The 21,582-nt window shown below is 39.1% G+C and overlaps 1 protein-coding gene across 2 annotated transcripts in view; it reads right to left on the minus strand.

Annotated features, from left to right (window-relative positions):
• The window catches only part of TMEM135 (transmembrane protein 135), a 375,621-nt gene that overhangs the window by 258,707 nt on the left and 95,332 nt on the right, over positions 1–21,582 (minus strand). For both annotated transcript variants that reach the window (XM_065417246.1, XM_065417238.1), the window contains exon 4: positions 14,956–14,989. In XM_065417246.1, the coding sequence (XP_065273318.1) occupies positions 14,956–14,989 (34 nt within the window). The remainder of the gene's footprint in view (positions 1–14,955; positions 14,990–21,582) is intronic.

The raw sequence follows: 21,582 nt of genomic DNA on the forward strand, positions 1-21,582 counted from the left end.
GAGGATAGGGAAGAAGCAGGGACTGAAACTAGATGACAGCCTTTCTGAATGACATCAAGGAGCACAGGATTTCTACTACAAGCATTTCTGGAAAAATGAAAGGCAAGTGCCAAAAGGAGAGAAGAGATCCTTACAGATTAGTCCTAAGCACTCAACTGCAGCATCAAACTTACTGATTTTGGCTAGATGCAGGCTGAGATATCAATTGAAGAAGCAAAATCCTTCCTTTGTGATAACATGGCCTCTTTCTGAAAGATTCTGTAGGTTTCTGATTATAGAAATAAGAACAGGATGGCCTGTGTCTTCAAGTCACCTGAGGTTTCAATTGGCTTCTCCTACATTTTGGGGTAGAGAGACTTAAAAACCAAAGAACTGATCTCAAGTCCTTCAGTGAATTTAATGTCTCATCAGTCTTTCAACAAAATCAATCATGTCCTTCAAAAAGATAAGTCCTCTATTGTCACCTGGACTTCATTTATGACACTGAACACAACCAGCCAAGAGGTTCTCTGTATTGTGACACCAGTAGCAATGGATCTTGCAGCTGTGTCAGCAGCATCCACTGCTGCTTATAAAGTTGTCTTGGCAATTAATTGTCCTTCAGAGAAAAAGAGAATTAGGAAATTCTGTCCCATTGGAGGTAGTCATATTTGGTTAGAAAAGGACGATAACTGGCTATTCTGAATTGTACTCTAGCTCAGAAATATATATATATTTTCCTTCCAAAAAGATCTAATCTTTTTGGTTCCTTGTCTTTTGGGGTGGATTTTGGTGGACCAGGGCGTCTTGATTTTTTATTTGCAGCCATCACAACCAAGACACTTGGGTCAGGATGAGTAAAAACAACCAAATCCTTTTGGAGGGACTTGATGTCTACAGTGCATTTCATTTCAATGTAGCAGAGATAGAATTTGGGGTCTGCCAAAGAACTTAGGATGGGTTTAGAATCCCTTACACACAATGTCCAGGGGATTTAGTATTATGTCAAACAGTTTTTCTGATTTTGCTTGGATCATTTCTAGTGGTACTTCCAGGATTTTGGCCATCCTCTTAAGGAAATCCCAAAAAGTGCCTTAGAAAGGAATGATGGCTTCAACTGGTGAAGATGCAGAAAAATTTGCAGAGACTCAAGGATCTCCCTGTTGGTCAAAATTATCACCACCCTCACTTTGTATTTTCTTGCCTGAACATCCTCCCTTTAAGGTCACTGGCCCACACTTTGAGATTCCACTTACAGAGGAGATTTACCCCTAGATATGGTGGCCAATATTATACTGGGCAGAAGAGTGGGAATGAAAAGATCATGGAGACCAGAATGGCCATGACTGAAAACAATAAGGTTTCAGCATATGGTGTCACAGTGGCAGTATCCATGGCACTTGGGTTCCATCTGAAGCATCACCCCTATGGTGAAATGAGGAATGAGATCCCACTCTCTTTTCACACTCTTGTTCCCTGGAAGGACCAGGCGAGAAAGCAGTAGATCTTGGAGACTAAATGCAGGTAACAAGGCGGCAAAAGAATAATATTCCTCAATAGGAGATGCTGTTCCTCATCATGGGGTAGCCAAAAACTGGAGGGCTACATGTTACATGACAGGACAGAGCAGGATGTAAGGAGATCTTCATAACTGATACCCTGAGTTCAGGTGGTGAATAGGGCTTTGAGGCTGCTACCAAAAGTGACATTCAGATTCAGACGTGAAGATTCAGGCTCTAAAGTAATCCTGGAATCCCTCAGTGCTGTAGAAGGTAGCCAGCCAGCACAGAGAGAGATGGCACTGAAGACAGCAGTAGCAGAGGAAGCAGTACAGAATGAGCAATATCAAAGGCAGCACCAAAGAAGTTCTCTTGTGTCTAGACAACATCAAAATGGAAGACGCAGACTGTACCAAGGTCAATGCTACAGAAGGCTGAAAACTGGTGATCGACTTTGATAGGTGTGGAGCAGTACCAAGGCAAAGGAAGTCTGCAGTGCCATCTTAGCAGCAGAAAAGTCCAGAGAATGATGACTCAGATTTCTTTTTTAGATGGTACCCAAGAGGGAGATCAGTACGAGTGCTAGGCTTTGAGCAGTGCTCTTTTCTTCTATGGGGAGTAGGGGAAGCTCACTGATCTGAGGAGACCTGCACCTCACTCTGTGACACTCTGGTTGCTCTATGAGCTCTCTTTGGCCCCCAAGAGCCTGGGGTCAAAGCACTAGCAGGAAGCAGAAGAATAATATTCAATAGGAGGGTTCTTCCTCATCACAGGGTAGCCAGAAACTATTCTAACAACTCTGTACATAGTATTACAGTGAAGCTAGATGACACTCAGGTTGTTCTGCCTGGCTGCCATGAGCAGTAAGAAGGAAGTGAGTAGTAGTTGGAATTGCTCAACCCTTTATGCTTCGGGGAAAGGGCACAAAGGCATGCAGGGTGCATGTACAAACCCAGCACACACTTCTGGATAAAAAATTACAACTCTAGTGCATGCACACAACGAGTGGGATCCATGTGGACAGACCCGGACAAGTTATGCTCCATCGCAGATAAACGTTACATTCAATACATAAATAATCACACAGCAGAAATTGTCTATGGCAATGTTTCCTAATACATTTAAACCATAGGAGATTATTTTGGAAACATTACAACACTTTAAGAAAATGTTGGCCAGAACGCTAACAGTAATGAGAAATTATTTTTCCTCACAGTACTTGTAAAATGTTACCATTATAAATAATGTGAGAAAAACATAGCCAAAAATGTAGTTATGTAAGAAAAAAAACCACCCATTTTCTCAGGGGGACTTTGGTACTGCTGAAAACTTTAAAATATATTAGTAAACCTAAATAAAATTTTCTCTCTGTTGTTTTGACCTTTGCACTGCCTTTACTCCTGGACTTCAATGGGAATACTGTCAGAGTAGAAGCAAAGGATCAGGTGCTATGTTTTCTAAATGCCAAATCAGTGTATTCAAGAGAAAGACCTCCCACCTTATTCACATATTCTCATTCTCTCTCTCTTTCATAGGATGCATGCCTTTTTATTAACATATGCTTTTACAACGTTATACCAAATATACAGCTTATCTTTGCTGCTTAAGTATACATACATCTGAAATTAGCCCAATTTTTTGTAAAGTATTGGAAAACCTGAAGATTTAGGAATATTTTGATGTGCTGGGGCAACAGTACTCAAAAATTTTAAGCACCTGGAAAGAAGTATGTGACTATATTAAAAGTTACTTTTCCAGTACACCCTGAGGAACTTGTTTTTAATCCAGGCTTCAGGAGTCTGGCACACAGTTAGACCAAATATTTCATGTGTCAAAACCTTAGGAATGCAACCTCTTTTTCACTGAGTGATTGAAATGGCCATAATTTCAAATGAACACACACTTGGTCCACTTATGCAATCAAAGAACAATTCATTTGCTTGGACTTTCAGAGTATGTTAAACGGTAACCACTCTCTGTCCCTTGTTTTTTATGACATACAGAAAGCTGTGGAACATTTATTAGAAGGTATCTGATGAATCTCTTCTGTGTTACGTATTTCATTTTAACAAGATAAATATTTTAGAAGTAGCTTTAACTGCTGCTTAAGTAGATTTGAGTAAAAAGAGCAGTATAGACATAGATGGCTGTCTGTCTCAAGGGAATGGTTACAAATTAAACAGCTGCTCATTGGTGGGCTGAATTCAGCCCAGTATCAACCGAGAATTCTCTCTTGGACATCTCCTACTGGATGCCTGTTGTATTATGAAACATATGAGCCCAAAGATGTGTGTCAAATGTATTAACATGACTCTGTAACTGTCCAACATTAAACAGTTTTAAACAAGGTTCAGGGTTTGGTAAACAGAGACCTCAACCTGCTTAGTACCATGGCAAATACATCATTAATTTTGTTCAATAAAAGATTAAAGATATAGAAAAGAAGGGGGGGAAACTGTTACAGTGCTTGAAGTATTAAATAAGGCTTACATTTTAACAATCCATTGTTCCCTTTCCCTTTAGCTGATTTTCAAAGGACACCCCCTTTATTTGATAGTCACTTAAATTATAATAGCTATCCTTTTGGGGGAAAAGAGTAGAAGTTAACTGAAATGGGCTGAAGCTATTTTTGCTCAAGTCCAATCCCACTTCCTAGAAAACAAAACAAGACAAACAGATAAGAAGGAACAAAAAAGAAATGCAAAGATAGAAAATACTCTGGTGTTGAATCTCACTTGCAACCTTGTTGCTAGAAAAGCACAGGCACGGCACATGGTCTTACCAGCCACTTTGAAACCTGGCAAAACTTGTACCAGTGTCAAGGTGCTTAGGGAATGTCTTTTTGGTCACAGGTTTCAGAGTGGTAGCCGTGTTAGTCTGTATCAGGAAAAACAACGAGGAGTCCTTGTGGCACCTTAGAGACTTGGTCACAGGCTCACCAGCAGTGTGGCCTAGCTAAGCCAGACATTTATTAGACAGAAGGAAAAAAGGAGAAGGATAGGAAAGAGAACAAATAAAGTTGGGAAGAAAAAAGAAAACACAGAGATGATGACAGGACAAAGTCTCACATCTGAATTCAGCCAGAACCAGCGGAGGTGATGGTGTCATCTGTGTCCCTCTCCCTGGCCCCATCTGGTCAGGACATCTCTGAGGATCAGGACAGCAAAGACCCAATGTCATGGTGGATCCCGTGGTCCAGGAGACAAAGGTGGCAACAATGAATGTAATACTCATGGCAATGGTTGCTGGCAGACAGCTGCTTCTTAATTTCCCTCCTTCCCTCCCCCGAAAGTCTTTTATTTTAAAAAGAAGTGATGGATGGAACAACCCATCGCCTCATTTTGTCCTCCAATTACACCTCATTTCTGAAATGCCAATTTTGGTTCATTGTTTTCTGGTCACACACTTCTCGTTTACCAGGCTTAATTTTAACACAGTCACTGAATTATATCAATAGGCCTTTTTGTTTGGACTAATTCAGTCTGTCTCCCTTTTGCACCTTTTCGCATCAACATTTATTGTTATAGGTACTGTGTATTTTTATGAATTTTCACTCACTTCCTACAATTGAGCTCACAATTTGGGTAAATTTGTAGATCCAGTTATCACAAAATGCCCCACCATCAGCACTTCAGTTTGGAGAAAGAAAGCTTGAACTATTCATCTTTCCTCGTAACTATTCTCCAGCTTATTACTGACAACTCCACTATCCTTTCCATCACCCAGACTCACAGCCTCAATTGCATTTTTGTCTACATTTTCTGTCAGCATATGGTGTCTCGCTAAATTACTTCTTCCACTTCAATTTCACCAAAATTCATCCTTTATCTCCAACACTTGTCCATGCCATGCTCCACCTGGATAGCAATAGACTCCTTTCTGACCCTCCCCAGTTCTCACCTCTCCTCCATTGTTTGTCCAAAATGCCAATGCTAAATTCATCTTCCTCTTCTGTCATATCAACTCCTTTTACATAGCTGCCAGTCTCTTATCACATCAAATTCAAGTTTCGCATCCTCATCACCTTTTCTTCCGACTGCTCCATTCATATCCTCTCATTCTCTAAATCAGTGGTCTCCAAACTTTTTTGATCGTGCACGTGCACCCCATCGGTAAAAAAAATTTTGAGCACGCACCCCCTGCCGCGCCGGCTCTACCATTTTGTCCGAAGCACACAAAAAAAAAAAAGCGCTCCTCCTGCCGCGCACCCCCAAGGATCCTCTTGCACACCCCACTTTGGAGTCCACTGCTCTAAATCACGACTTCCCTGACACTGCTACCTACGACTGGAATAGTCTTCCACTTGTCTAAGAGTCTCCTCTCTACTGTCAATCAAATTTCTTCCAGGTGTCTTATTTCCCTCATTTTCCACACACTGCACTGGGTTACATCTTCTTTGTCTGGCTGTATTAACTAATGCTGAAGCCTCATGGTATTTAACCTGTGGCCCTTTAGGGTGACTTAAGACATTTGATTTAATTATAAAATTCAAAATGTATTCCCTGAGCCACAGCTTCCGCAACAGACTCCAGAAGCTTCCTCTGTAATCCGGGGGGGCACCTCTGATGTTAGCCAGGAATGCTCTAATCAGCTGTCTCTTCCCTGCTGCACCTGCTCAGAAGCTCCCTGTTGGCCTCTTCTTGCATCAAAGAGGAGCAGGGCAAGTAACACTGGTTGCTCCAATGCCTGACTTACAGGACTGTGTGAGGCCCCAGGAAAACAGGAAGGAGCTTGACTGGCGCTGCCTAAGCCCAGGAGAGAGCCTAGCAAGGGATGACTTCCCTCTGACAGCCATACCTCTCAACCCCCACACTCTGAAACAAGGGACAGTGACTCTCAAAATGAGGAAAAATGGGACACTGAGGGACATTGCCCTGCAGAATTACAAGCCTGGGCCCCAATCCTTCAAGGCTGTGTGCCCATGCAGAATGCCCCTGTGGATCATCTGACAGGAATGAGATCTTAGCGCTGCAGTGATCACTGCCCTTTCGGGGGTTCCAGTGTCCAGGTCTCTGTCACTGGACTCTTCCCCTGGGGTTTACTGCACCCTCCATTCCTACAATCTCTGCAGAGCAATCATACCCACAGCAGACTTAGTAACTCTGTCCCTAGTCAGAGACAGGACACCTCCCCATTGCCTTGCAGACTCAAGGAAACATCTCATGTGGCTGAGCTTCAGGCACTGCACATGCACAGCCCTATCAGGCTGGGGGCTCAGACATGAGGCTGCAGAATCATCCCATCACCCAAAAATCAAGGTCAGACGCGGGATGCCCAGCACTACGTAGGACACTAGAGAGGTAGGCTCCCACCCAACCACCAAGGGCGACCCAGGAGAAGGAAAAAAGAGGATAGCTTGGGGGCTGCTCTAACTTGTGCGTTGGCAACAGCCTCTCAGCAGCACACTCCAAATTCTCCCCCTGAATGAAGGATTGCAGGGAGGGAGGCATAGGAGCCAGCACAGCATTCTCTATTCCCCTCATGCTGGAGGAAGTCAGAGCAAGAACTTGTAGATGTTTCTGCTCCCTTTGTGCTGCCTGGGCAGCACAAAGGGAGTGCAACAGGGCTAAGAATCAGCTCTTAAATATTTACTGTTGCCCTTTGATCTTTGGAACTAACCACTGCAAGTAAGGTCAGGAGGAAATACTGTGAAACCCACTGCCCTAGTAAAATCCACCTCAGTCCACCTCTGCTCAACATTGTGGTTTTTTTGAATGACAATCATTTGCCCCATATTGATCTTTATTCGTTAACATTTATATTGTGGTAATGCCTAGAGCCCCACCAGCTCAGGACCCCATTGTACTACATGCAGTACAATCAGAATATACTAATACCTGGCTCATATAGCACATTTCATCAGTAGATCTCAAGGCACTTCACAATCTCTCATATATTTATCCTCACAACATCTCCTGAGGTAGGGAAGAATTATTATCCCCCATTTTACTGATGTGGAACTGAGGCACAGAGAGGCTAAGTGACTTGCCCAAGGTCACACAGGAAGTCTATGGCAGAGCAGGAAATTGAACCCTGGTCTCCAAAGCCCTAGGTGAGTGCCCTAACCACTGAATCAACCCTGCCCAAAACAACCTACAATTTTTTTCCTGATGGCTTTTCACCCTCGTGTTTGTACATCACAATCCCTCAATTTTCTTTTAATTAATTTTAAAGAGGTTGTTTTAAATAGTGTTTTAATGTTGTTTTAGAAATTACAAAAGGAAGAGTGTCAGAATCTGTCCCATAATAAAAACATTGTAACTCAGTTAAGTTTCTACCCCATGCAAATAATGTCAGAATTTGGCCCTAACCATCTTTGTGGGCGGGGCTAGTGGACAGCTGCAGAGAGACTGCTTCAAAAATAAATGTATCAATTATTGCTTTCATTGTCTACATTCTTTAGGGTAGAGAATGTCTCTTAATCTTTAAAGGCATATGTTTTTGAAGCTAGGTAAATGATAAATGGGTAAGCAATGACTGAAGGGGGTTTACACAATACCATGGAGTCCTTAAGGTTTAGAGTCTGATGCTCTCTTATGTTCATACACTTCTGATCAGTCTTATTTTTAAACAGGAAGGCATAATCTAGTGGTCTGACAAACCCAGGAATCTTGAGAGCTAATAATGGCTCTGCAACTGACTCAGATCCATGATGCTCAGATCTGTGTCCTTTACAAATCTGTTTCTCAGCTTCCCCATCTCTAAAATTGGGATAAACTTGTCTACATCACAGGCATCTTCTGAGATTTAGTTAATTTTTGTAGAGCACTTTAAAAATAAAAGTTTATTAGGAGTACAGCACCATATAATAAGTGCACACAAATTATAGGTTCACAACTCAAGGAGTTTACAGACTAAATTTCAGATAAGATACATGGAGGTGGTATATGGGATAAAGGGGGAAAGAGGGACAAAATCAAAGTTGTTTAATTTATGTGCTTTTTATAGTTATATTGGTTGAGCAGTGGGTGCTAGCTAACCCACTTCTTTTGGTTAGCTTTCCAATGTTAAGCATAGCTGTGTGTTTTATAGAAAGTGTATATTTCCCCAATAGCCAATATATCAAGTTGGTCCTAAGCAAGATTAGTCTTTTACTTATCTTGACATTCTATGCCTTTGTCTTTAATATAGAACATTCCTTCTACAAGTGCTAAGTATGTTTTTCCTTACCACCACCTAAAATTAATTTGAAGATACATGGTCTTCTACTTAACAGCAATTTCTACTAATGCTGAATGTTTTCCTAGTTCACAATACATTATGACATAACTTTTTGAAATCTAACAGCCATGTGTCTTATTTATTGGTCTCCCTTATCTATTAATATTTTCTACCTTTTCAGCCAAAAACAACTTTGGTGATTATGTTTCATTTTCCACCTCTTGTTGGAATCTTGGGGTTCCCTTTGATCCCAAATTATCCTTAGAGGATCAATTGCAATACTTCATTTACCATCTAAGAAATGTCTTGACTTCAACATGTGCAATCCAAAATAGAACTGGAAAGGCTTGTACGTGTCTGGGTGGCCTCCAGGACCAACCACTGTAACACTCTCTTCCTTGGTATTACAGAAATGTTGATTCATATATTGCAACTGGTTCAAGATTCTGAATCCCACATTCTCAGCAACTTTAGATCTAACCATATTACTTTACTTGTAAAATCTTTGCACTGATTTACAATGAGATTGTTGATTGATTTTAGATTCTGATTACCAAAAATAAAATTCTACAGAATCTTGTCCTCTGCTTATTTCTAATTCTTAGTTACTTCCAAAAACCCAGTAACAAAAATACAGTTCCTATAGTTAGAAAACAGAGCTCATGATCTTGTCTGTTAAACTAGACTGGTAACTGCTGAAGTCAAGATGATTAAAGATTAAATAGTCAATTTTTTCCTCCCCTGAAATAACTTATTTTTCAAGCTGGCATTCTATGTTAGTATAAAAGTGCATCTAGTTAGTTTAGCTCGTCAGTGAACTACTCCTAACTTGCCAGGATCCTTGACCAAATATTTCTAGCCAACACCAGGCTTACTAAATATGCCTCTTCTTACTAGAGTGAGCATAAGGCTAGGAAGCAGGAGTTCTGTTCCATCTCTTTCATTGGCCTTAACAATTTGCTGCATTTCACTACCCTAATTGTTAAACATCACATCAATCACCCCGGGAGGTAGATAAATATCACTACACCCATATTGTAGATTAGGTTAGTTCTCTGAACACAGACGGCCCAGTTCTGCCAATGGGATTATAATCAGAGTTGCACCTGCATATCAATGATAGAAATGGTCTCAGAATTCAGAACTCTTAAAGTGGCTGTCAAAACTCACTGCAGCAGTAGGCAAAGTAATTGTTATAACATCTAAAAAATCTAGCACTACCCATCTCTCATTTTTAAAAATGGACAAATTTATCTATTAGCAATGTACAAAAACCTCTATAAAGTAAAACAAAATTGACAGCTCAGACCTAAATACTGATTTTAGCAAAAAGTCTGAAGCACAATTTATATAAATACTTTGTCCATAAAACATCTGCATAGGATAAACATAACAGTCCTATAAGAAAAAATGAATATTATTGTTCTCATTTTATTAATCACATCAGAAAAATGTAATGAATTAATAAAATATGTAATTAGTCTTTATTCATTTTTTTAATATTGCTTCTGACCAAAGTGCAAGAAAGCTCAATATATAATTTCCCATTTTACTTCTGCTAAACAATTGTACTGCTTAGTAATTCACTTAAGATACATCATGTTTAACTTCTCAAACCTAAGTGTTGTCATTAAATATTAAACTTTACAAGTCTCCTGAATAGGATATTCTTTCAATCCTAAGGATAAATGTATTAAGACTATAAACTAATGAAGATTCAAATCACCAGGCATGTAGAGGTGTTTGTATTATAGCAAAGCAACACAACCAAGAGAACACTAATCATATTATATGTACATATATATACATACATACACACACACATTATACATATATATATCACAGTTAAACAGAGCTGATCAAGCAGGGCCCCTGTTATTCTGATTTTACTGTTGTTCAAAATACATCCAGTTTTGTGATTAGAATTCTTAATCCCAAACCATCACATTCTAGAGAAGGTTCATGATTCCAAACAGTCTCCATTAAATGTTGTTGCACTACTTGACTTCTCTGTTGTATCCTTCTCAGACATCTTTGTGGTATGGAGCTTAAAAATTAATTTGACACTGACCAAATGCTACATTTTATTTAAAAGGAACGTTTGCCCAATAATTCAAAAAAACCATTAAGTTATTCCTATGATTTTTTTAAACAAGTCTTTTGAACTCCTGTCCTGAAAAGTCCTTTCCAAATGGATAACATCTCCTATTAATTATTATCAATCTTATAATCTACACTTCCTCTGCAAGATGCTTGAGCAAATTGCTTTTACTCAATTAGGGAAGAAAAATGTTAAATCTTGCAAGACTAGATTACTTTTATTCGGAAGCCAAAGCTCTGTTAGCTTATGTAGTTAAAGGCCTGTGACAATTCTACTAAAAATCCCGGTTTAAAAAAAATGTTAATGTTCATTTTTCAAATTCCAAAGGAAACTTGGAATGCAACCTATTCTATTTTCTTTAATGTAGGATGGGAAAGTTCCTAGTGGATCACATATTTTAAAGCATATATATTGTATTACACAAAAGCGAAGGTTATTTCTGTAACTGGAGCTTCTTCAAGATGTGTTTATTTCACACGTGGGTGTGCATGCATACCATGCACCTGAATCTGGAAGTTTTTTCCAAGCAATGTCCATTGATCAACACATGCGCAGTACGTCTTCTCATGCTCCTAACCAAGGGTACAAGGAGCAGTGCGGGTCGTCCCCACTCCAGTTCTTCCTCTTACCGCAGTGCGGTCAAGTCCGAAGCAGAGGGGAAGGAGGACGGATAGTGGAATACAGATAGGGACCACACATCTCGAAGAAACTTCAGTTTTAGTAAGTAACCTCCTCATGTTCAGCAGATTATTCTCCATCATCCCAAAAAAATTTCAAAGTCACTGCTTCCAAGGATAAAAGTTCCCCATAACATAAGTAGGGCATACATTCCTTGTTCCTAGATGTATACTTTTATATTTAATCATATTAAAACGCATACTGTTTGCTTGCGACCAGTTTACCAAGTGATCTAGATTGCTCTGAAACAGTGACCTGTCCTTTTCATTATTTACCACTTCCCCAATTTTTGTATCATCTTCAATCTTTAGAGATGATTTATTGTTCTCTTCCAGGTCATAGATAAAAATATTAAATAGCATAGGGCCAAAAACCAATCCAGGGGGGAATCACACTGAAACACACTCACTTGATGATTCCCTATTTACATTTAATCCACTTAATGGGTTCCATGTTAATTTTATATAGTTTTAGCTTTTTATCAAAATGTCATCTGGTACCAAGTCAAACGCCTTAAAGAACTATAAGTATATTACGTCAGCAACATTACCTTTATCATCCAAATTTATAAACTCATCAAAAAATATACCAAATATACCAAATAGACAGGACCTATTTTCCATAAACCCATGATGATTTGCATTAATTACAATACACTCATTTAATTCTTTATTAGTGGAGTCCCATATCAGCCACTTCATTTTTTGCCAGGGACTGATGTCAGGCTGACAGGCCTATAATTATCCAGGTCATCCCTTTTATCCTTTTTAAAAACTGGCACAACGTTAGCTTCCTTCCAGTCCTCTGGAACTTTCCCTGTGCTCCAAAATTTAGCTCCTCAGCTAGTGCTTTTAAAACTCTAGGATGCACATTATCTGGACCAGCTGATTTTAAAATGTCTAACATTAGTAGTTTCTTTTTATCATCTTCCAGAGATACTAGGGGAATGGAAAGTGTTATTACCATATGATGAGACTGCATCATCTGTGTTCCCCCAAATACAGAACAGAAATATTTATTGAACACTTCTGCCTTTTCTGCATTATTATTCATAATTCTTTCATTTCAATCTAGTAATGGACCAATACCATCATCAGGATTCATTTTGTTCCTAACAAATTTAAAAAACTCCTTTTACTTTCTTGTCAATTTTCTACATTTCCTATATTCTGATTAATATCCATTTCTATCAACTTCCCTTTTCTTATGCACACATACACACTAATTACAGCTGCCTTCACTTCCCCTTTAAAACAAGTCAGTTTTCTAACCAGCACGGCCTTAGTGAACCAGGAACAGATGCCACACTTTGTTCCAGTTATAGGCCAATTTCACTTGTTAACAGTGATGTCAAAATATTGGCATATTGGCAAAATTTTTGGCGAGGAGACTAGAGAAATTATGGGATCTATCATACACCCAAAAGAAGTTGGGTTTGTCAGAGGCCATTATGGCTCTGATAAGCTTTCACTGCCATATCAATATTTTGTCAAATATGATGAACCCCAGTCATTCTAGCCTTAAACACAGGAAAGGATTTTGAAAGGGTGAGCTGGAGATTGGCCCAAATCCAAATATTGTGGTGTATAAAACCTATGTTTAGTTTCTGGATCCAACTGCTATATTCTAGCCCAACCTCTCACATCACGACCAACAACGTGGTCTCGGATAACCAGGTCTTCAGGGACACAGTCGTCGCTGCATGAAAGTCTGGGCTATCCTAGCTACGAGTTACCAGTTACATCCTCAGTTTTGTGGACAATTGCCTATACGGGGCAACCCAGATTTACAAATTAGGAACAAACCTATCATTTGGAAGGAATGGCGGAGTAGGGGTATCATACAGACTTTCCAATTAATCAATAGTGAGGGCTTTGTCCCTTTTCTAATGCCAAAGCAGTACTATGAACTGCCACCCTCAGCTGAGTGGCAGCACTTACAACGAAGACATTTACTACTACATCAATTTGACATGGACACATAGGACTGCCAGAGGCCCCAGAACTACTGAGGAACTTCAGAAATATTTCATCAACTCTTCAGGCCCAGGCTCTACATGTATGATTTACTAATGAAGAGGAACTCCACTAGTCTAGAGTTCTTAGAAGAGGATTTACCACTACTCTTAAAAGCATCTCAATGGTAGAACATACGAGGTTATGTTTAAAATGCCACTTTGAATCAGACTATGCTTGATAAAACAAAAGATTTTATTTAAAGTGGACTGGACACTACAGATGTTGAACAAGATAAAAGTCTTATCTTCTGATGTTTGTTGGTGCTGTAATAAAATAAAGCTATGCTATGGGCCTGTCCAACAGTCAGGCAGCTTTGGAAAGAGGTGACAAGCGTTAAAATGGTGCTTGACTTCAGCAGCCAGGCCTATGCTGAAAATTATATTTTAGGATATTTACCTGCTAAACTGGGTTTAACTCCACCACAGAGACTTTGGTTCTTGAGGGATGCAATGATCATCAAGTGATTTTACAAATATGTAAGAAAGCAGTGGTTTTCAGACCAGTCTGAATGAGCAGCCAAAGAAAGAATAACTAACCGCAGCTGAGATCAATTATATGAATTCAAAGATATATGGCCCCCATTTCTAGATACATTTGGATGAAAAAAACCCAACATTCAGACTGCTTGAAGAATGTCAGACGTTAATTCTTTTTTCTTCCTATCATGAATGTCTTCTCCTATTTTATTACTGTAAGTCACCATCACCACATGTTATGTCTACATAGCTTTGTCTTGTATTTGTACACTTTTGACAAGTTGTAAAACTAATTTTATTGGAGATCCTGCAAGTTTACAGTATTCAGGAACATATAAAAGCTGTAAATCCTTATCCTTTTAACACTTTTTGTTATTTTTCCTTCACAAAAATCAATTTAAAAAAAAAAAATCACACAAAAAAGAAAAACCAAGGCTGAATATTGCTTGTGGAATATCAACATCATTCTGAGCAGTATGATCATGAGACATTTAAAAGTAAAATTACTATAACATTTACTTTGCAATGCACCATTTAAATAAACTGAACACACATATCATTGATTTTAATGGAATTTTACAGAGAGTATAGATTATACAGCAATTTTAATATAGAGATTACCATGTGGTAAAATATGTGTATTCAGGCATAGCACATAATATAAATCAATTAACTAAAAATACAATTTAAATGCAAGGGAATTTGAGGGACTATCCTCTAATCCACAAAATCAAACACAAAGTTCTTTACATGTCTTTACAATTAAATTGCTGTTGATATGGTACACAGGATGAGCGACTGTCTTAGGGCTTAGAAGAGAATCTAAGCACCATATAGTGAATTACGTTTCAATCTTCACTCTGAAATTATTTGCTTTTAAAAAGGAATTGTCAAACTTTTGGCATTAAGATAATTTTAGTTATCTGAAAATAAAAAAATTTCAAGGTTTAAAAAGACAATTAACTTAAATTATTAAAATTAATTTACAATATGTACTTCCAATACCATATATAATTTTATTCTTGGAAGAAAGGATTACTTACCAAATTAGCCATGTAGATTGTAAGCAGACCTCTCCTATAAACAGAAATGATCAGATTAGTGCATAAGACACCTCAATATTAATCACCCCTCACGCTGAAACAAATTACAGTTTAATATCACAACGTAACAAACACAGAAAGCTTTCCTAGGGTCTCTAGAAGATAGCTTTGGTTTACTTACGTAGGTTTCAAGCATTATCCATGGCAGAAAAAATACAAGCGTCTCCACAGAAACCATGGGAGAAACCATACCAGTAACACTGTGCTCAAAAACATTGCTCCAAAGCAGTTCAGTGATAATTGCTTCTAATTCTTAGTGATTATTCAATGATAGAATAAAGTTTTAACAAAATCTACAACTGATTTCTTGGCCTAATTCAGTGGTTCCCAACATTTTCTGGTTGAGGACCACACACATCCCAGCAATCTCTCCTCAGACCAGGCCCTTGTATAGTTGCTACCATTTTCTCTCCTGCCATTTTCTGCCTGTTTTCAGTGTTTTGTCCTTTTAAACTTTTTTTTCCACTTGAATTTTTAAGAGTGTTTGCTCTTGCTTTGTAGCTCACTGTTCTCCATGCTGCAGATGGTTACAAGCCATTTGAGATAGGGACAGATGCTGGTAGGTCCATAAGTTTGAACATATATGCTCATGCACTTCAGTTGAGTGCCACTGCAGCAGAGGACAGAAGCTTGGGTCTGTGGGCTGTTACCCATATCTGCAGCCTTGTACATGTGAGCTAATCCTATGACACTTTGCATTAGAGATCACTGTGGGAGCAAGAACAGAAGTTTCCTTTCAAGGAGCCACCCCTATTAGCCTAACAGTCACAAGAGCACATTTGCACTGTGAAAGGGCAGATACAGGGTTATGCAAGTCCCTGCGTCTACTCCCACACCAAAATTAGTCTGGAACCTATGCCTTGGCGAATGCTAGTTTTTATCAGTGTTGCCAACTCTTGTGATTTTATCACAAGTCTTGCAATATTTTCTGTTTTCAGTGATGCTCCTGCTGTTGGAATCTAAATATTGCATTAGAATCTCAGTCTCTGAAAGAAAAGAAAAAAATCAGTGTACATGCACAGTAGAGCCTTCTTAGATTCTGGCAGCTAAATTTGTCAAATATTTGCACTAAGCTTTCTCCAGCTCAGGGCTGCAGTTCCCGGACAATGGGAGCTGCAAAGCCGGCACTTGGGGCGGAGGAAGCGTGCGGAGACCCCTGGCTGCCCCTACACCTAGGAGCCGGGGGGGGGGGGAACATGCCGCTGCTTCCAGGAGCTGCAGGGAGCTTGCCTTAGCCCCACTGTGCCGCCGACTAGACTTTTAACGACCCAGTCAGCGGTGCTGACCAGAGCCGCCAGAATCCCTTTTTGACGGGGCGCTCCGGTCAAAAAACAGACACCTGGCAACCCAAGCCTCAACAGGGTCAGGACTAAGAGCCCTGCATCAAAGACTGTCAGCAGCTAGAACGGGTGGATGGAAGATGTGTTTTGACATTTATGTTAATAAACCAGACTCCAAAAATGCAAGTGGTTATTGAGAAAACACTGAGTGTAAAGCCTGATTAACTGGGATAGAACTGGATATTGAGGCTGTTGGCCAAGCCAAAGCCAGACTGGGTAAACTCTGCTACAAGCCTCCTTATGCATATTCATAAGGATACAGTCCTTTGGTAAATGGATTACATAATTTTTTTTTCCTTCCACAAGATGTTGCCTCATTCTGTACAAAGAATTGATGATACTCTGTAAATAAACCATTAGTGAATTTGGCTGTTGTCTGTACGATCATCAACTACACAGCATCCAGATCAAATAAATACACCTCTACCTCGATATAACGCTTTCCTCGGGAGCCAAAAAATCTTACCGTGTTATAGGTGAAACCGCGTTATATCGAACTTGCTTTGATCTACCGGAGTGCGCAACCCCACCCTACCCCGGAGCGCTGCTTTACCGCATTATATCCGAAGTCGCGTTATATCGGGATAGAGGTGTACCTGGAAAAAGTGGAAGAAACCCAAGAGTAAACCCCTGAGAACACTCAAAAGTGTTTTTGATAACATGTGGAATCCCTCCCACTAAGATGTAATAGCCAAGAAGAACTCATTGATACACTCAAGCACTTCACTGTCTAAGGGAAAAGAAGTGGACCCCCTTACTCCTGAAAATACTGATGCACCTTCTTTTCAGAGCCTGAGGATACCTTGGGGAAAGCTTCTGTCTATTTTGCTTTAGCTTGGCAGACTGGATTTATATTCCATAGCATCAAAGACCATGCCACAAACTCCAACTTATCCCACTACTACTTTGGGGAACATCTTTGCCACAGAAGATAAGCTTCTCTCCCCTTTGGACAATTTAAATGACTAGTTTTGTTACAGCTCCAGAAATTGTTTCAGAGTTGTCTCATTCCACTGGAAAACAGTACTGTAAGAGGTGCAGCTGAGGTGTTCCCACCTCCTGCTTTTAGCCTTCACTGTGTTGAGACACACACGGCAGCCAGACACTGTTACAGAGGTTGCCCTAAAGCACAAAACAAATGGAAAAGGCAGGAGAAGCAGCACTAGACAGCAGAAAAATCCTGGCTGGCAATTGGTCATTATCCTGCCTGGCAGAGCAAGTGAGGAGGAACCCAGACCTTGCAAAACTGCAAACTGAGCCACATAATATTTTGTAAGAGAATAAACTATACAAACTTGTATTCTGCTCTTCCCTCTGCTGGGCCCCAAATGACAAAATAAATGCTTTTGGAACATTATCCTGGTGTGGTTTTGTATTTAAGACAAGCATAAAAGAACCCATCAAAACAACTTTACATATCTCATTTTTATAAACAGATTATATATAAGGTTACATACATACACGTATTGAGGATGACTGTGTGCATACACACCTTACGTGGTGATATACCATGTGATAATCAAAGAGCTGTGTGATCATTCTCACAATTATATGATAGAGTTTATCAATACTTCTACATCAACTTTTTAAAAAATCATTTCTGATATGCACAAATTTAGATTGTTCATTTCTTATGCTATATATAACCCTTATAGGAAAGTGTGCCTCAACCACTTCATAAATGCAATGGCAACTGAAAACTATTAAATAATAGAAAGCGTATCGTCTCTCAATGAGTACTCAAGAACATATCTGTTTTAATATATTGCATTCACCACAATGAATCCTTATCATTTAGGCACCCGCATTCTTTCTATAAAATACCCATTTATTTTTTTAAATATGTAATCTTGGTGATTTCTTATTAACAGAGATCCCCAATTTGGATAACTGCTACCATAATTTTCTCAAAAACAAAGTATGATTATCCAGATCAAAGCCTTTCTGAGAAATGAAAAAAGATTTACTGCCACTTTATTTCCTGGGAATTATGCTGATTTTAGAAGTTCCTCTTTCTTCACTCAATAATATAGAAATAAAACAAGCTCACGGAAAACAAGGTTAACTTCATGGTATGCAGCACCTGAGTAAACAAGGTTTTCTATCTCGTAGAACAGGTTTTTAATACCCTTTAAACAATTCTGTATCTGAAACCATTTATATCCACATTTGTAAAATTATTATTGCGAAATGACAGTTGTCTATCCAACATCAACAACAAATATGACTCCCATCCTCAAAACAAACTACTGGCACCAATCTTGTAGTTACGGCACTGGACAGGGAGCCAGAAAAAACTCTTCCATTGTCTGAACAAAAAAAATAGGCAAGCCACTTAGCCTCTCTCTGTCTTCATAGACTCATATATTCCAAGACCAGAAAGCGCCATTGTGATCATCTAGTCTGACGTCTGTGTAACACAGGCCACAGAACTTCCCCAAAATAATTCCTAGAGAATTTCTTTTACCAATCCAATCCTGATTTTAAAATTATCAGTCATGGAGAATAGACCACAATCCTTGGTAAAACTGTTCAAATAACTAATCACTGTCATCACTAAAAATGTATGCCTTATTTCCAATCTGAATTTGTGCAGCTTCAAATTCCAGCCATTGATCACGTTATACTTTTTCTGCTAGACTGAAGAACCCGTTATTGAATATTTGTTCCCCATGTAGATACTCAGACTGTAATCAAGTCACCCCTTAACATTCTCTTTAATAAACTAAATAGATGGAGCTCCTTGAGTCTATCACTATAAAGCATGTTTTCTAACCCTTTAGTCATTCTCGTGGCTCTTCTCTGAACCCTCTCCAATTTATCAACATCTTTCTTGAATTGTGGGCATCACAACTGGACACAGTATTCCAGCAGCAATCGCATCAGTGCCAAATACAACGGTCATATACCCTCTCTACCCCTACTTGAGATTCTCCTGTTCATGCATCCAAGGATTGCATTCGCTCTTTTTGGCCATAGCATCACACCGGGAGCTCGTGTTCAGCTGATTATCGATCACCTCCCCCCCCCAAATCTTTTTCAAAGTCACTGTTTCCTAGGATACAGTCCTCCATTCTGTAAGTATGGACTACATTCTTTGTTCCGAGATATATACTTTTACATTTAATCATATTAAAACAGTTTCTTGTGTCCAATTTATCAAGTGATCCAGATTGTCCTCTTCAATATTTACCATTCCTGCAACTTTTCCATCATCTGCAATTATCAGTAAAACTTTTACATTTTCTTCCAGGTGACTGATAAAAAGGTGAACAGTGTAGGGCCAAGAATCATTCTCTACAGGGCCCCACTGGAAACAAACCTACTCAATGATGAATCCTCATTTACAATTACATTTTGAGACCTATCTGTTAGCCAGTTTTTAATCCATTTGTGTGCCATGCTAATTTTAGGTCATTCTACTTTTAATCAAAATGTTATGCAGTACCAAGTGAAACACCTTACAGAATTCTAAATGTATTATGTCAACACTATTACCTTTACCAACCAAACTTGTAATAATTACATTACCCTCCTTTAATTCTTTATTAATCTAGTCTTGTGTCAGCCACTCCATTATTTTACCAGACTGATCAGCCTATAATTTTCGAGGTTATCCCATTATCCTTTTTAAAAACTGGCACTTTTTCCAGTCTTCTGGAACCTTCCCAATATTCCAAGGTTTATTGAAAATAAACATTAACGCTCAGCACGCTCCTCTTTTAAAATTCTTGGATGCAAGTTATCTGGACCTGCTGATTTTAAAATGTCTAACTTTAGTAGCTTTTTAACATTCTCCAGATACCAGGGGAATGGAAAGAGTAATCACCATATGACGATAATTAGAATGGATAATTCTACCATTCTAAAATCTGTTTTTTCCCTGACTACTAAACAAAAATACTTAAACACTTCTGCCTCTTCTGCATTCTTATTGATAATTCTACCATTTGCATCTAGTAATGGGCCAATACCAACATCAGGATTATTTTTGTTCCTAATATTTTTTTGAAACATCTTATTGTACTTAAGTCTGCTGGCCATACATTTCTCATTGTGTCCCTTTGCTTGGCATCTCAGAGACTTGGTAGGATAATATGCATGACTGGAATATTGGTATAGAAGGGTACAGCTTGCTCAGAAAGGAAAGGCAGGGGGAAAAGGGAGGAGGTGTTGCCTCATATATTAAAAATGTATACATTGACTGAAGTTGAGAAGGACATGGGAGACAGACTTGTTGAAAGTTTCTGGGAAAGGACAAAAGGGGTAAAAAAACAAGGGTTATGGCATGGGAGGGGTCTATTAGAGACCACCTAACCAGGAAGAAGAGATAGATGAGGCTTTTTTTAAACAACTAACAAAATCATCCAAAGCACAGGATTTGGTGGTGATGGGGGACTTCAACTACCCACACACATGTTGAGAAAATAATACAGCAGGGCACAGATTATCCAACAAGTTCTTGGAACGTATTGGAGACAATTTTTTAGTTCAGAAAGTGGAGAAAGCTAGTAGGGGAGAGGCTGTTCTAGATTTGATTTTGACAAATAGGGAGGAACTGGTTGAGAATTTGAAAGTGGAAGGCAGCTTAGTTGAAAATGATGATGAAATGGTAGATTCTAAGGAATGGTAGGAGGGAAAACAGCACAATAAAGATAATGGATTTCAAGAAGGCAGACCTTAGCAAACTCTGGGAGTTGGTAGGTAAGATCCCATGGGAAGCAAGTCTTAGGGGAAAAACAGCTCAAGAGAGTTGGCAATTTTTCAAAGAGACATTATTAAAGGCACAAGAGCAAACTATCCCACTTTGTAGGAAAGAGAGGAAGGAGGAGACCACCCTGGTTTAACCAGGAGATCTTCAATGATCTGAAACTCAAAAAAGTGTCATACAAGAAGTGGAAACTAGGTCAAATTACAAAGGATGAATATAAACAAATAAAACAAGTATTTAGGGACAAAATTAGAAAGGCCAAGGCACAAAATGAGATTAAGCTAGCTAGAGACAAAGGGTAACAAGAAAAAACATTCTACAAATACATTAGAAGCAAGAGGAAGACCAAAGACAGGGTAGGTCCGTTACTCAATGGGGAGCGGGGGAGAACAGAAAATGTGGAAATGACAGAAACGCTAAATGACTTTTTTGTTTCAATTTTCTCCAAAAAGGATAGTAGCGATTGGATGTCTAACATAGTGAATACCAGTGAAAATAAGATAGGATCAGAAGCTA

The sequence above is a fragment of the Emys orbicularis genome, chromosome 1 (genome assembly GCF_028017835.1).
Source record: "Emys orbicularis isolate rEmyOrb1 chromosome 1, rEmyOrb1.hap1, whole genome shotgun sequence".
Lineage (NCBI taxonomy): Eukaryota > Metazoa > Chordata > Testudines > Emydidae > Emys > Emys orbicularis.